We start from the raw sequence: 16,786 nt of genomic DNA on the forward strand, positions 1-16,786 counted from the left end.
AACAACAACAAGCAGTAACAGCAATAACAAGTCCCTAAAGTCAGTTTTAGTTCTACTGTGAATACTGCACTGAACAGATTTCAATACAGTTTACTGTGAGTCTCTGAAATCCCATAATGATTAATGATAAAGATTACTTATGATCATTTTTGATTGTTTTGTGTTTAACATGACCGTCGGGGGTAATTTTGCCTCTGACTTTCGTACACCATGCTGCAGTATATTTAGTTCACAGAAAGTTTGGTGCACTAATTTACTAAAATGAAGATATCTATAACTTTATTCAATTGATGGAATGTCCATTGTCCTTTTTTAGAAAAATTATGATTTGTTAAGACATGATGACCAGTTAAGACAACGTTATAGATATCTTGAATTGGAAATGTGACTTGTCAGAATTAACCTCTGGATATCTCAAACTGGATCTATGTATAGTCCTAATTCTAACTGTAGATATCTATTATAAAGTAATAGATTCAGTTTTGCTTAGAGGTTAATTCTGCCCAGTCAAAGTGTAATCACAGATATCTTGATATAGAGTCGAGTCTACAACGTTACTGATGTGATTAAAGATAATGAATAGCCTGTTTTTTTAATGGCAGTACTTTTATGGTTTGTGTTTGTTTATTTATTTATTTATCGATTTTTATGTTCGTGGAGAATAATCGAAATCGAAAGCTGTGTTGTTACCCGAGACCGTTTCATCAGCGCACGCTGTCTGCTCAACCAATCAAATCCGAGCCTGGAGAGCCAAGTGGATTTTTACCCCTGAGTTTAGACTTACAGTCACCTTTACCCCACAAGTACACAGATCACCATCGCCTTTCTATTTAGAGCGTTTAGGCTCGGTAACATAATATACATTGTTAGAGTGTTTGGTTTGGTTGTGTTACTGTAAAAGTAGCCGTGGTGGGTTTATTACAGACAACCTGAGAATCCAAACTCCGGGCGTCAGTCCCCTCTTGCAGGGCTACGAGGAAACAGCAGCGAACTGTTTTTCAGACTCGCGTCAACTAGTTAGCCGCTGTCGACTACCAGCTTCGTTTTGTGTATTTATTCAGAGGTGAATTAACTGACAAACGGTGACATCGAGACGGTTGTATGTATTTTGCCTAGGCCGGGCGGCACAAGCCCAAAAGCCCGTCGCTGTATTGTCTTCATGGCGTCGTTGTTACTTCGTAAAAGCGTCTAAAGTTAGTTAGCGGCGAGCGCTACGTATTTATTGCTAAGCTAGGTGGCTAGCTCCGGCCAACACATCTGACATTGCTCACCTCTCCTGAGGTGGTCGAGGATGCTTGTTGGTTAAAGTAGACGGGGGGTATCCTTGTCAATCCACACTGTTGCTGTCAGCTAACGTTTGCTACCTGGCTGCAAACACCGGGTGAGAAAACCGGAAGGGTTTCATTTGCTAACGACGGTGGTGGTGGTGGCTACCTGCACTCTTGACTTTAGCCATTTTGATTCACAGGGCTATTTTTAATTTAGTCCAGTAAAACAGATGACGGCACCAGGACAATTAACATAACGTCACGGATGTCAGAGATCACTGATTGATCTAATCAATTACAGATTTCTCTCTGTTTACCTCTTGTAAACAGTAACTTAGAGCTCACCAACACGGAGCATTTCAGTCAAGCTGGTTTGTGTTGTTATTAACTAAGGTTAAACTTTCTCCTCAGGCTATGCTAAAGCCATGGCAGATGAAAACACACAGTTCTGTGGTAATTGGTAAGTATGTAAAATATGTAAATACTTGAACTGTTCAGTCTGATAGGGCGTGGGAAATGTGCATTCATGACGACCTTTACCTTTTTCTTTCTGTCTTTTTGTTTTTTTTTTTTTTACAGCAAACACGACATTCCTGAGGCAAATTTTACCACCCATGAGATCCACTGTCAGAGAAACATCGCTCTGTGTACTGTGTGCCAGGAGCCAGTGCCCCGGTCAGATCTGCAGGAACACATACAGCAGGAGCATACGCTGGTAAAATCTTAACAGCAATGTTGGAGACTTTGATTTATTTTCTGCAATATGCATATTCTGATTTTGATGGCCAGCCCAAAATTGGAAAAGAGTGTCTGTGTGAACATAAATGTGTCTACTCTGCCCCTCACAACTGCACTCAGCCTCACCCCAGAGAGGGAATGACTAATAAGAAAGCAATGTCAAGCTGACACCGCATAGTTGTAAAGTAAAAAAGTTTTCACTTCCATTTGTAGATAACATGCAAGTGTGGTTTGAAGATCGAGAAGAATCATATTGATATCCACCAGGTATTTCCGAATATCATAATTTTTCTTCCCTGTGTATAAGTCAGATTTTTTTTCCTTTCACCATCTTTGACTCGATATTTGGTGATTTCATTGTACATCTGTGTGATTGTTCTGTTGCAGAGCTCTGAGTGTTCTCAGCGGCTGGTCCCGTGCCAATACTGTGAACTGGAACTTGTTTTCAGTCAGTCCAAAGAACATGAGGATTATTGCGGTACACGCACTGAGCCCTGCCCACGTTGCAAGTGCAATGTAATGCTGAGGGAACAGGCTGTGCATCCAGTCTTATGTGGAAGCCTCACACCGCCTCAAGAGAGGAACAACAGCAGGATGAGTCGCAGTCCAGTAGAACCACAGTCTCCAGGGGCATGGTTTGAAGCCCACTCCATCCGAAACATCATAAAAGCCCAAGAAAGAGGCTCCAAGAATAACAACGTCAGTGCTGCAGAACAACAGGCTTTTCCCCGTGTAGTTGATCCCCGAATTTATAACGCTTCAAGGGGACCTCAAGGCTCAGGAGACTGGAAGAATACTTCACAGAGCCATTCAGCATTCAGTCACTGTGAGTTTTATCACATGTCTTTGGGGGGGGGGGGGGGGGGGGGGGGGGGTGATGATTATTATTTTGCCCAAAAGGGTATCAGTGTAGTTTTAAAGAAATGCACTGTTTTTCTTCTTCTGTGACTGTTGCCTGTTGTCAAATGGTAGAATAGGACGAAACCAGGGTAAAACAAGAAGCACAAGACGATACAAAACAACAGCATTCACCATAGCACATATAATCTAATGATTATAATTGATTTTTCCTATAGTGCTGGGTCAGAGTCATTTTCTGAATAGCAGCAGCGGCAGCAGCAGCAGCAGCATATGGCCACATGGTGGTCAGACACATGACGAGGACTCATCAGGCCTGGACTACATGTTGGCCCTCAGCCTGCAGAGTGACGGGGAGTCAGGGTCTGGAGATGCAGAGGGGAACCTTTGGAGTGATATCTGGGACCACAAGATCGGGAAGACATCCAACGCTTCTGTGAACGCTCCACTCACTCTGCCTAACAACAACTACCCACACTTCACTACAGGGACGAGCCCAAGTGTGCTCCAGGACCATGATCAAGCAGGTAAATCATTGTTGATAATAATACGTAAAGCAGGGGTCTTCAACGTTTTTCAGGCCAGGGACCCCCAAACTGACAGAGAGATAGAGCAGGGACCCCTACTATTAAAAAGTGTAATATATTAAACTGGGCCCAGTATCATGTACGTATATACATAGCTTGTTATTGTGCATTCAGTACTAAGCTTTTCAAATATACACAGGTTCATATATTCATATTTTTTCTAAATGTGTCCAAAGAAAGTGAGTAGGGGGCTGTCCCTCTGCCATTTATAAACAGACCTTGTTCACTGATATCAATGCCAATATCAACTGTGTATGTCGACTGCATGATAATCATGCAGACAAGCTATTCAAATTTAAATTTTTATTTGAAACATAAATGTGGAAACTAAAAGATATTAAAAAAATGTCACGACCCCCCCCCTGCAGCAGCTCCGCAGACCCCCTGTTGAAGACCTCTGACTTAAAGTATTAGTATTAATTGTGTTGTCAGCATGTTAATGCTTTGATTCTTTTTCTAGATATCATGCTGCCGTGTGAGTTCTGCGAGGAGCTGTTTCCAGAAGAGGACCTCATTTTGCACCAGGTTTAAGAGCAATTTCAATCTTTTGGTTGAACCGGAACTTAATTAACAGATGCAGACAGCACACGAGACACTGTTCAGTCTGCCAACTGTATTCAGAGAGTTGCTGAGGCTATTTTCAGTTTTAATTAATGTAGTGTAAAACCTGTCCACACGCCTCCCTCCCACAGAGATTATGCATCGTGATATGATGCAGATATGAATCTGTAAACACAAAAGTCTAATCGGTGAAAGCCCTAGTCAGATATTGCATTGCGTGCACTGCAAACATTTGAATACTTTTCTTTATCTTTGTTTCAGACAGGTCAGAGTCCAGTTGAAACCTTGACTTTATTTAAAGCAGATTTAACATAGACTTAATAAGCCTTATTGCATACTTTTGCTCTTTGTTTCAGACTGGGTGCAGCCCTGCCTCTGCTTTTGCATCTTTTAGCAAGCAGCCCTCCTCCCCACCTAAAGAGGAAAGGATGGGCAGGAATACTTCAGGGCTGATTCACAACCTCCCCAACACACTCGCCTCCAACATCCCTACGTTCCCTCGGTCCGTCTCCCCGGCCTCCTACAGTCCTCCAGCCAGTCCACTAGAGGGCGATGTGGTCATTCCATGCGAATTCTGCGGCGTTGCTTTAGAAGAGGCTGTCGTCTTTCACCATCAGGTATGTTGCATGTCAGAGAATATTAAAGAGCAAAGAAAAAAAGACATGGATATGCAACTGCGTAATTTTTGACACGTGTGGCACATTTTGTGATGTGTGTTTTACCACTAGGACAAGTGTGACATGCGCCCCCAGACTGCCCATCCACTGAATAATCTAACAAAAGCACCTGTCAGAAAACCACTGAGCCCTTCAGAAGACTGCTTTGGGCAGATGTCTCCAGATTTTCAGAGGAGAATAAAGCACCAAGGTAATGTGTAAAATGTTTTGAACATGGGGTTTGAAAAATTCTGATAGAAAAATAACTGCATCCAGTTAAAAACTACAGTTTATATAAGAACATGTCAACAGCGATTTTCTGTGATTTTATCTCATTGTATTCTAGAGGCTCATACAGGATATATACAGGATAGTTCATGCCACTGTCCTATTATTTAGTTACATTCCATTTTACTGTCCATATGTAGCCGACTTCTTGGATGAGGACTTTGGATTTGATGGGCAAACTCCACCAGAGAAAAGCCCAAGGGAATGGTCGAGAGGCTACATTGGACTACCAAGTCAAAGGAAGACGTCCAACTGTGATGTTTCTGTGAAAAACAGACCTCAGCAGGGCAGGGAAGCAGAAGGAGCTCATTCATCTTTCTGTGACACTGAAAAGTAAAAGCAATGACTTCATTTTTAACTACATTTGAATTGAGAATATCATAATTGAATAATAATTTGTATTTTTGTATTAAAATTTTTATAGTATCTTACTAATATACTGATTTGATTCTGACCTCCAGACCTCATCTTCCAGAGAACAAAGAAGGGAGAGGGAACAGAAGTAATCCAATAACAAAGGTACATGACGCAACATGAACACTTATACAAGCTTTTATGAGGGCACAGTATCTGCCAATGTGCAGATATAAGGGATGGATATACGGAGAATAAATTGATGTTTTAGCAGTTTATCAAAAGATCTAATATGGTAACAAAAGATGAGCAACACAAAAAGGTGAGAAAGACTTGCTTCTCCTTGTAGCACTGTATCTGTATGTGCTTTCTGAACAGAATAATTAAACAACCAGTATCAATTATGCTTAAGTGTGGGTTTTCCCAACATGTTTTGTATGTGCAAGTTGCAGAACTTGAAACTGTATATTTTCCATTTGCAGTTCCCCAAGAAACATAATGAAGAGCAGCAGGAAGAGTGAGAGCAGCAACATGTGGAGAAATAGTAAAACCAAATCTCCTTCTCTGCTTGTCATTTATCTTTTTGCACACTTTTACAAAAGACACATACATATCTGATAAGTGCCTGTGTGAGTATTGGTATCCTGCAGTTTTAGTAATGTCTAGGTTAGCATTTGCTTTATTCACGCATATTCTGCTTTATTTCAAGATTTGTTTGAAAACTTTAAGTGTGTTTAACATCTAGCCTTAACGTATGATTCATAAATTGAATTTTATTCAGACTAAATTTGATTTAATTTGATTTTTTTTCAAGCTGTACAAGTCATGTCGTGGCTCGTTTAGAAGACTGGGAACATCAAACACAGACACATGACTTTGTTAGTGTGCATTTGTCTAACTTAATCTTTACCTTGTTATTTCAGCCAAGGACATTTTGTTTTCACCCGTTTTCCAGTTCTTTCAGGGCATTACTTAATGGTCCTAGTTGGTGTTTGCATCTTTATGTAACCTAAAGCACTTTGATAGACTATTTTGGTAAAGAAGGGCTTTAGGAACCAATTTGATAAATTTATGCATCTTTGACCAAGAAAAAATTAACTGTATTATTGAACATCTGTCTTTTTATATTGTTGAAGATTTGTCTTAAATACTCTTTAGTAATATTTAGATTTTTTAAAATCATATCTATAGAACTATATACATGTTATTATGATAACACGGCTTTTGAAGCAGTGTCCCCCCATGTCCCCTGTCCAACCTCCTTTTCAGTAGTGTGAGAGAGTTGTTTCTTCAAATATGATTTAAGGTTTATTACATGTATTTAATGAGTAACGTAGGTTCCACTTTAGGAATACATAAACAATAGGCAACCTTGTGCCACAGATGGTTGAATCTGCGAATTTTCCTTTAACCATAGACAACGTTAGAGTATTCCCTGATTAACACCTGACCAGCCCAAGTGGTGAGAAGCAACTGATCAGTGAAATCACCTTGTGTGGCGTATAGTTGGATCTGGGGCGCACATAGCACGTAGCCTAGCTGACTATTCCTGTTTAAGTACAACTGTCTGTTCTTTGTCTTGTGTGGTTATTAAATATACATGACATTCATGGTTGCATGGCTCGAGTTTGATTTGATTCTGAATCTTGATTCTGAAAAAAGGTGTTATTAATTACATATAAATAGAAGAATAACTGGGAAGATACCACTCAAGAAGATATGTTCTTGCCATAAATGAAATGTGAAAGTAAAAAAGAGAAATACATTTGAAAAATTACGTAGACTCATGATTAAAGGGATAGTTCACACAAAATTCAAATTTCACTCATTATCTACTCACCCTCATGTCGACTAAGGGCTCTGAGAGTCCTCCGTGCCTTCTCGGAGTCCACGCAGCAGTATTTGTCCATATAATGGTTGTGAATGGTGCTCACTTTTCTTCATCCAAAAAGACACAGCAAAAAACATCCAAATACCTCCATACTGCTCGTCTGTAATGTCCCTCTTGTATTGAAGCCCCAACATGAGAAATTGTTACGCCGGTCTGCACACAGGAAGAGCAGTCAACTGAGACACTGGGAGCTTCCGCTACAAACAAGCTTAAAATATAGACTTACTTAATTTTTTTCGGAACAATTTCACAACCATTATATGGACAAATACTGCTGCACGGACCCCCCCGTAACTCCGAGAAGGCACGGAGGATTCTGAAAATTCTTCCAGCCCTTAGTCGACATGAGGGTGAGTATAATGAGTGGAATTTGAATTTTGGGTGAACTATCCCTTTACGTTTTCAGCATTTGTCCACCAGAATTTTATTCCTGGCTACGTGGAGTACGAATTTAAACAGTATTCAGATATATACTGTATATAAGGGGAAGTAAAATGGTATTACTTATTTAATAAATTTCCTGTATTGAAAGCTCTTCTTACATGGATTCTGATTACAGGACTGGTAAGAGGAAATGACAGAGAATGCACACTCAATGGCTGTTGTTAAAAATGCTGACAACGAACTGTACCAAATACCTGCACAACCAGCATATTTGCCGCAGTTATGCAGGCTTGTTGATTACAACAAGCCTGCATAACTTGTAAAGACAATGAAGTCTATTTATCCAACAAAGACATTATTTACTAGTTCTGCAAGAAGATGCTGAGTGGGCCATTTGTCTCCCATTCTGTCTTTTCTTTGAGCTCTCACCAATGAGTAAAAGTCAGTTCAGGAGTTGACCCTTGTCCAGTCCCCTATGCGGCGGCTCTCTCTTCTTCTCTTCCTCACCTTCTCTGACAACTTTTTTGGTCTCATAGGTAGCTCCGCAAAGACAAACAGACTGAGAACAGTGAGAAAGCCAGCTTCTTATAGCTAGGTGAGAGGTATTGTTGATGTAGCCTTTTTAACTGCATTATTGCATATTTATTAACGGTTCTGAAGGCAAATATGAAATTTCAAAAGTCGCTATACACAGAAGATTGCACGTTACTGAGTTTTACACCATTTTCCTGTGCAATATTTTACAACAAAAGCCCATTTAAGAAATGATGGAGACTGTCCACTGAAACACTAGGGGGAGCTTATAATTGACAGACAAACAAGAGTGGATCAAAATGTAGCTTCTTATTAGAAATATGACCAATTTCCCTCTAAAACAAAAGGGGTTTAGGAAAAAATAGGCCTACCTTGGCTTAGCTTATGCAGTTTAGGCAATAATAATGACTCCGGTCACTATTTTAGTAAAATGGTAAATGTCTGTAAAGTCACTCAATAAATTGATATTTTATTGTTTTAAACTAGAATTCCGGTCATTTTCTAAAAAAACAGCTCTAGGTCCCTGACCCGAGAAAAATATGTGCAGCCTGGATCCACACCTGTCCCTTGGGTCTCAGTCATTTCAACCACACGCCACAAAATGTAACTTTAGGGATGTTTTTTAAAGGTTTAGTATACTTGTAATTACTCTAACAGTCATTGTTAGGAGAGCACATGGCTGGAGAGCAGTTGGCTCCCTGGAAGGAACTGAAAGTAGAGAAAATCAAGGTTTAATGTTTTCAAAACAAAGAGTAGGTTATATTTATTGGTCGTCATTTCCAAACAGCTCATATTTCCTTTGAATGAACAAATTATGTAAAAAATAATATTTGACATTGTGTTTTTTGTGTACATTTAATGCTAGCTTTAAAGCTGAGATCATCATGCCAATATAGCATGAGATTTAAAAAAAAAAAAAAAAAAAAAGTGACAGATTGTGATGGAAAAGACGTGTTGTGATGGATCCCAGTGTTTTAAATGAATTTAATTTGGCCTGTATCACCTAAAGTACTGTAACTTAAATAATCATACAAAACATTTGCTCAACTCATTTATATGAACTACAAGATTAGAATTATATTAGATTATATTATATTGTACTTAAATGTGACACCTTTCGTTTATATGGCACGAAAAAGGCCACAAAAGCGATCAACATTGTACAGAAAAAGGATCAAATCAGATCCAGTCTATTAGCCTAGTTTCAAGGATGACAAAAGTGAACATTATTCAGCAATATTGTTAGATTGTTTCAAGGATAATAGAGTGAACATTGTTCAGTAATTTGTATGTCAAATGTTATTTCCAACACGTGCAGTCCTTTCCACCACGCATTGTCATTTCCATCATAACACACATTTTTACATAAAATTCATAAAAATTAACAGTCACACTAATAATATTTTGCAGTTTGGGAAATTATGCAGCTGAAATTTAAATAAATGTTTTGATAACATGGGTTATGTTCATAATTTTGTTTGAAAAACAACTTTTTTGTGGTGTGATGGAAATGATGATGATGCTTTCCACTTAATGTTAGACTAAAATGTCAAAAATTATATAGGCCTATTGTCTAAATAATTTTGTCACAACCTCAGAATGTGTTTCTATACATAATTGAAAAGTAAAACATCAAAACATTTCTCAAAATATATGTTTGATTTTCAAGACCAAATTTGCCCGTAGTTGAAGAATGACCCTTATATTGAGCAGTGGCACTCTGTTGCTGTTTTTGGCTTTCATTACCAGCAGCACCCAGCAGGGCCGTTATATAGGGGAGAAAGGTGATGATAATTCTAGGGGCCCAGCACCCAGTGAGACCCATAAAAAACCCAGCAGTAGTCAAATTTTTGTATGACTGATTTATTCTGCATAAGACCCTGACTAGTACTCATAGTAATGCTGCATTAGCATCAAAACAAAGTAGGCTAAATAAAAAATGATAATACATAGTCTAAGAAAACTGGAACTGGAAAAGTTAGGGGGGAGGGGCCCACTTTAGTATTCTTTAAGGGGTCCCAGAATTCCTAGCAACGGCCCTGCACCCAATCTCAGGACAGGTTGGGCCACAAAGGGTCGGTCCTCCTGTTTGAACCATACAGTCTATGGTTAAAGGTTTCATTGGAAAGAGCATAGATAGACAACATATCACGGGAAAGAGCCTCCAAAATAGTACAGCCTTGTCGCGCCAGTGTGATGCAACTGGCGTTAACAACATGCAGCCTGGGACACAGCTTATGGTCCACAGTTAGACTAGTGGCACTAATCACCCCCCATACCTGGCTGCTGGTTCCTGTCTGTCCACAGGGCGGCGGGCTCCGAGCGGGGCTCCGGGAGAAGCCCATAGGAGAAGCCGGGGACAGAGCGAGGGGGGCGGGGCTTGCACCTTTCAGTGGGAACCCTGGATTCAAAAAGCTGCCAACGTCCCATCGCAGGCAGGAGCGTGCGTCCGTGTTTGTGCTTTCACTGCAACCCAGGAGACGACAAAAGAGGACCGAAATATGCCATCCGTCAGCGGGACACGAGTTTATCTCCGTTGACTCAGAAGAGGCTTTTCTGACTCTGTTGAAGACTGAGGCTGACTGCAGTGAGAGTGAGAGAGGAAAGAAAAAAAGAGAAAAGAAACACAACAGAAACAGCCGACAAGCCGTGCAGGTGGTAGCTGCTACACGTTGTTGACTGGCTGACCACATCACCCGGACCCTGTCGTCCCACCTGTCCTGAACCTGCCGAGAAACACGAGAAACATTAAGATGTCCCTGGAAAGTTACTCTGCGCTGGATGAGTCCGCTCTCCGAGCCCTGGTGAGTGGATGAATGGGCTCAGTGGAGATGCTCTGAGGTGAACTGGTCTCACTGGTACCTACCAGTACCTGTCTGTCTGGGAGAGACTGGGCAGCTCTCTGTGAAAGCTAATGTAGTTTGATGTGGCAGGGATGAAAGTTGAAAAGTGAAAAGTGAATGGTCGCTACCTTTGGTTTGAGTGAAACTCCACATCATTTAAAGTTGTAGTAAATTGGTAAACGTAATTTCAAGTAACCTTACAGTAAAAGCAGATTGGATCAGTTTTCATTATAGCTGCTGGTGTAGAGATAGGTTGTACTTTTAGAGGGTTGATGTAGTCACCCTGGTTTTGAACATTTTATTTTGTGTGTGACTGTTAAAGGGAGAAAGGTAGTAGGCTAGCCTACTTCTAAACTGTTATCACTGCTGTTGTTGAACACTACACAAATGGAGTGCAAACTAGTTTTAAAAACAGTTTAAAAAAAAAAAAAATCATTGATGGATCAAATTGAGAAAAATTCTGACAATTTGATGAGTTAGTTTGTTCATTTATCAAGCAGCAATACACAAACACTTGTCAAATCTAAGGACTTTTATTTGATTATATTTAAAGATCTGGACCAGTGATTGTGGGGAAAACAAACAATTCAAAGATCTCTCTCAAGACCCTGGGAAGTTAAATTCCCTTTTAAATATTTTCTGACATTTATCCACTAAACAGTTAATCAAATAAATGACTAAGAGACTGAGCCATTAAGAAAATGATAGTTAATTGTTGCCCAATTATTGTCCATTAAGAGCAGAACTGACTCAAGCAAATGTAGGCCATGGGGTGTTATTCCTCATGACGACACACAGCAGACACAACTCAGAGGTAGTAGTAGATGACTTGTAGGTTATTCACTTTGATACACTGTTTTTAGCCTTTACTGACATGTGACTAACAAACCAGTTCTGATAAGATAGGGTTAGGGTTATGTTTCAAAAAAAAAGAAAAGAAAAAACTTCCTGGTTTCCAGTCACGTTAGTCATGGCCTAATTATTTCCTGCGGCAGAGGATGGCGAAACAGTAGTCTGTGTGACATACGTATATCACACCTGTCAGACAGACGCCTTTACAAGGACGTGTGAGTCAAGAGTTGGACCTGTCTGCAATGGGATGTAGGCCTATACATGAAACATCCAGAAACAAAGTAACAAACACCCACACAATATATGATGAGTAAAAAGTGAGATCACTCACTAATACTACAAAAACATCATTGAATAGTTTAATCTGTTAATTTATTTTCTGTCAGCGCAGTGACAGGGGATGTAGGTATATTGACTTTCAATGGGATCTTTATGACGTGAACACGGTGTTGTTGTTGAGCAGCTGTCTGATTAAACTACACTCCCCTGTACGATCATGATCTCTAAAGCCATGATCCTCACTAGCTGTTTTCCCAAGCTCATTTAAGGAGAGGCTATCTCTGTAAAAAAAAAAACAACAACCAAAAAAACATTGTGATTCCTGTTCTTCAAGATCAGTAAACCTGACAAGAAAAAGGCTGTTTACTTTGGATCGAAGCAGGCTTTAAATGTTGTGAATGTTTTGTTGACCTGCCTGATGCTATTTAGACTGTATCCATTATTTTCCCATAGTCTGGACTCTTGGAATCACTTGGCCAAGATCTACAGCCACCCGTTTCTAATAAATCAGCTAAAGGACAAACTTTTACCACAAAGCAAGCGACAATATAAACAGTGGGAGATCAGGAGTATGATAATATTTCTCCCTCAGTATTAATGATTCACTGAAACGGCTGTATTGGTGGCTTTGGATCAGCCAATTACTGACTGAGTTTATTTGTAGAGAGGAAAGTGGGAGTTACACTGAGTGTAAAGGACAAAAGGACTCCGAGTGGTCAACACAAATTTTGGCAGAGGAAAGGATGAGGAATTCTCACGATTTTTATCTTAACCACTTTACTGTACATCTCTGGTTCTGTTGTTGTGGTCCTCCAGTAGTACATGCAGTGTTACATTTCGGAGATGTTTTTGCATCATAACATCTGACCTCAGCGCATTGTTACTGGAGATACAAAGCTCATCTGTGCGCGGCAGCCTGTATCCATCTACAAGGACGAGCTGCCAGAAAGCTGGCATTGTCTCAAGAGCTGCATCATGCAGACACTGACGGTCGAACTGCGCGCCACTTGAGCCGATAAACCCCCCACCCTCCAGCCTGAGCTTCCTTCCCTCAGATGCGACCACCGGTTAGAAGGTCACTAGGATCCCACATTTTCACTGATGATGTTTGTGGTGACTGGAGTGTCAGGGTTTTCCACAGTCAACTCCCTTTCAAAGGAAACAAACTGTGATGAAACTCTGAGATTTTTTTTGAAATTGCGGTAAACCGAGACGTGAACGGCGGCGCCTTCTGTGTGTAGCCTCATGAAATGCGAAACTCCATATTGTTGTGTTTATATCCAGTAACTGTTTGTGAATACAAAAAAAAACAGTCGTTCGGGACACTATCAGGAGATATTCTTGGCTTAATTAACCTCGCAGTAAACCGGTGGCAGAGGAGCCGTCGTTAAACAACAGTCTGGCGATAAACACAAACTCCAGGCCTCTGTTGTACTTAATGAACTAAACAGTCAGAAGGTCATATGGCGGCTTCTCTAACGCCGCTAATCCCATCTCTACACTTCTATTCAAAGCCTAGGCTTCCTTTTATATTGCTCATTTAATCCCCTCCATGGCAACCAGGAGAAGCATTTTCCCCTTTCTCTTGGCCACCACAATAATTTAAATATCCACAAAAATAATCAGTGGCTGTCCCAGTTTCTCCGAGAGAGGACATTTGCTGGGGGTCATCTGTCTGAATGGAGACTAAGACCTGTGGACACAAACAGCTAGTAGTCGCTTGAGAAAAGCTCCTTCTAACCAAACCACTCCCAACCACCATCACTCAGAAATAGATGTAATCAAGGGGCTGGCAACTCCCAGGGTGATCATTATCAAGTTATTACTGCAGTACCGCAGTGTGTCAAACCTGTAGGACGAGCCAGGTCTACAGGTGTCTGTTGATTTTGTTGTTGGTGTTGCACACCTGTCTACTTAGCTAAGAATCAGGTTTGACTGTGGCGTCTGGCAGCCACACCATCATCTCCCTTCTAATTATCTCCAAAAAAAAAACAAAACCCAGCTGCTCTGAGTACAGGAACAGTCGACGTGTCATTTCTTACACGCTCGCAGGTCAATAAAACTTCAACGTTTACATAAAATCTCACCGTCTTTCACCACTTATATTTTGCACAAGTGACCGCACGGAGACTTCCCCAACCTCGGCGCCTGCTGGGCCGATCTCACATGTCTCCACGTCTCGTCGTCTAATGATTTGTCACTGGGTCTCGCCAGCCCTGTGACCGTCCCCTTCTCCCTGGTGAACCAGAGGCATTCACACATGTTTAAAATAGGGCAATTTCACTCAGTTGTCAAGCCTCTTGTGATATACGGGGCCCCCGGGGATTCGTTTTATGGCTCTCTGGACGCTTTGTGCGTTGACAAGGGTTCAACGGTTACAGTCGGAGAGGAAGAATAGATCTGTTTTGTAGGCTCTCACCACAGTCCCCAGGTTCTCTTTATCCCCCTGAGGTGGCTCCAAAATGTCAGCCTCCATCATCAGGAATGAATAAATTGGAAAAATTACGCTGCATTATATAACTGTCGTCTGGGATGTTTTTAGATATAAAAAGCTGTGTGTTTTTTATTTTGACTGATCCGCAATGCAAAAGTTAGCAGGAGTTGACATGATCTAAAAATATCTCTTCCTGTCTTTGTTTTGTTAAAGAACAAACTTATAGCCTAGATGACAGTGCAACACTTGACTCTTGTCAGCACTTATGAAAACCATTTTTCTTTCTTCAAAGACGGTGCAAAGTTGGCTGCAGTGTTAAGAAGATACAATCTGTTGCACGCGGCAAATGTTCCCTTGAATATAGCTCTGCTTCTACACATGCAAAGAAAAGACTCAGGTGTTTTATGCTCCTGAACCACCGCTAACACCTGTTACTTCTGGCAGTCAGTACTTTTGACCTCAGAGGATGTTTACACTGTGTTTTTGTAGGTGTATCTCTCACCTGGTGGGAAAAAAACAACATGTTGACACTCTAAACTACAAACGCAACGTTCACACAGTGAACACCTGATTTTCTTTTTTTCTTTTCTTCCCCCTGCCGAGCCTTTCATCTTTCTCACAGGTATTTACGCCCCTTGACATTTGCACAGAGCATTTCCCGTATGATTAAGTTTCAAAGATGTCATCGGCGAGATAATGAAGAAATGACCCCGTGAGCACTTTTCTCTCTCTAAACAGATGTGGTTATCTACACTGTTGCAGTGACAGGACTCAGCCCATCACAGTGAAGGGGAACTGTTTAGTTTCTATGCAGACAGACTTTAGCCTCTGACAGGGAATATCCAAATAAACCGTCAGGGAGGAGGGAGATAAGAAGTGACTTCTTGTTTTGTATGATAAAACAGGAAACTTTTGTTACTGGATAGTGCTATAAATAGCGTGCCATATTTTGGCTCTGAAAGGATGAGAAAAGAAAAGCTGAACAAAGTGAACTCTGAGAAGATGATGAGCAATGAAAAGTCCGCCAGAGTCTATTTTTGGTCTGTGGCCTTTAAGTGGATTGTTGATGTGGAACAATAACTCAGAAGTGAAGGAAACTGTAACACAGTTTAACACAAGCTCAGATATATTTAAACAAACATTTAGTCCATGCATCACGTTGAAAGTTGAAACTGAGTAAAGGGTGCTGTATTTCCCTAATAAAGTGGACACTAGATATTATTCTGTCATTTTGAAAAGTCGTATTTTATTATTAAAGGTCGATACCAGACACTGTTTTGTCTGTTTTGAAAATGCCATGAAAAAATGATACGCTAATTAAACCGTAAAAGGTTTGATACAGTTTGTGTTAAGTGCTGTAGTGAGATTACATTCTTATAGTAAGTGAATCAACGGTTTGTCATTAGTTTGTGTAAACGGGGTGAAAATAGCATACTGTATCTTACTGTTTATGCTCATTGTCTGTGAGTCATGCATCTCTGCGATGAGGCAATACATGGAAAATATAATTACCTCATTTTTGTAATGTGGCCAGATGAGCAAATAGGCCGAAGAGATTTCGCTTAATTCCCTGGAGTTTCATGGAAATTGATCAGAGGCAATTAAACTGTGCAGGATGTAGTGACCCACTCATGAGTGCAGAGCCACCTGCAGGCAGCTCACATTAGTTTGAAAAAGGGAAAACAGTGTGTGAATCATGTGGCAAAAATTGGGTAGAGTCTCTATTTGGATACTGAGAATGATGGGATGACAGAAGAGCTACAACTAGACGACGTCAGCTGCTATCTGCTCAGTACATAAACTCAATAACTCCTAATATATTCTATGTTGAAAAATGGGGCTGTCGGCCGAGGGGTGAATCAGTTTGCTGTCCAAGCTTCTATTGTGTTTATGTCTGTCTGGTAAGTGATCCAGCAAAGAGGTCTCTGTGATGTCCATCATGTCTGGATCAACACCCTGCCAAATGGAAAAGGTCTGGATAAGAGATTTGAAGGTGTGCTTTTTCTCCTCTTGTCTCCTTCACCGACAAATCTCAGAGCTTTTTAAGAGTTTTAAAAGTTCTTTTTTTTCTTCTGGTGACAAACGCTTAACGCAAGCTGCTGTTAAGGCTGTTTTCCAGGTGTTTTGGACTCAAACAAAACACTTACCAGATGTGTACAATCTCCTTTGGCTACTGTTTCAATGGCCTCCCTGTCTAATCTGCTATGTCCCAATGGCAGAGTTTTTACGCTGTCGTCACCTTCCCAGAACTTGCCACAC

The 16,786-nt window shown here is 40.6% G+C and overlaps 2 protein-coding genes across 6 annotated transcripts in view; both read left to right on the forward strand.

Annotated features, from left to right (window-relative positions):
- The first annotated feature begins 808 nt into the window (after positions 1 to 808).
- On the forward strand, positions 809 to 6,097 carry trafd1 (TRAF-type zinc finger domain containing 1). 2 transcript variants are annotated; one of them, XM_085786730.1, is made up of 12 exons: positions 809 to 1,063; positions 1,680 to 1,728; positions 1,848 to 1,983; positions 2,220 to 2,273; positions 2,394 to 2,832; positions 3,083 to 3,391; positions 3,912 to 3,976; positions 4,369 to 4,629; positions 4,741 to 4,879; positions 5,097 to 5,289; positions 5,418 to 5,475; positions 5,793 to 6,097. In XM_085786730.1, the coding sequence occupies exons 2-12, from the start codon at positions 1,694 to 1,696 to the stop codon at positions 5,829 to 5,831; spliced, it is 1,728 nt and encodes a 575-aa protein (XP_085642856.1). In that variant the 5' UTR covers positions 809 to 1,063; positions 1,680 to 1,693; the 3' UTR covers positions 5,832 to 6,097. The 2 variants fall into 2 exon arrangements, with proteins under 2 accessions (XP_085642856.1, XP_085642855.1); XM_085786729.1 differs by having other exon boundaries at positions 854 to 1,381.
- Positions 6,098 to 10,502: 4,405 nt separating this feature from the next.
- smtnb (smoothelin b) overlaps positions 10,503 to 16,786 on the forward strand; it is a 47,736-nt gene continuing 41,452 nt past the window's right edge. For 3 of the 4 annotated variants that reach the window (XM_085786732.1, XM_085786731.1, XM_085786733.1), the window contains exon 1: positions 10,717 to 10,923. In XM_085786732.1, coding sequence (XP_085642858.1) covers positions 10,873 to 10,923 — 51 coding nt within the window. In that variant the 5' untranslated portion in view covers positions 10,717 to 10,872. Of the gene's footprint in view, positions 10,924 to 16,786 lie in introns of all 4 variants that reach the window. The other variant, XM_085786734.1, reaches the window with a different exon arrangement.

Source organism: Trachurus japonicus, chromosome 9 (genome assembly GCF_045865225.1).
Source record: "Trachurus japonicus isolate A0001 chromosome 9, Traja_1.0".
Lineage (NCBI taxonomy): Eukaryota > Metazoa > Chordata > Actinopteri > Carangiformes > Carangidae > Trachurus > Trachurus japonicus.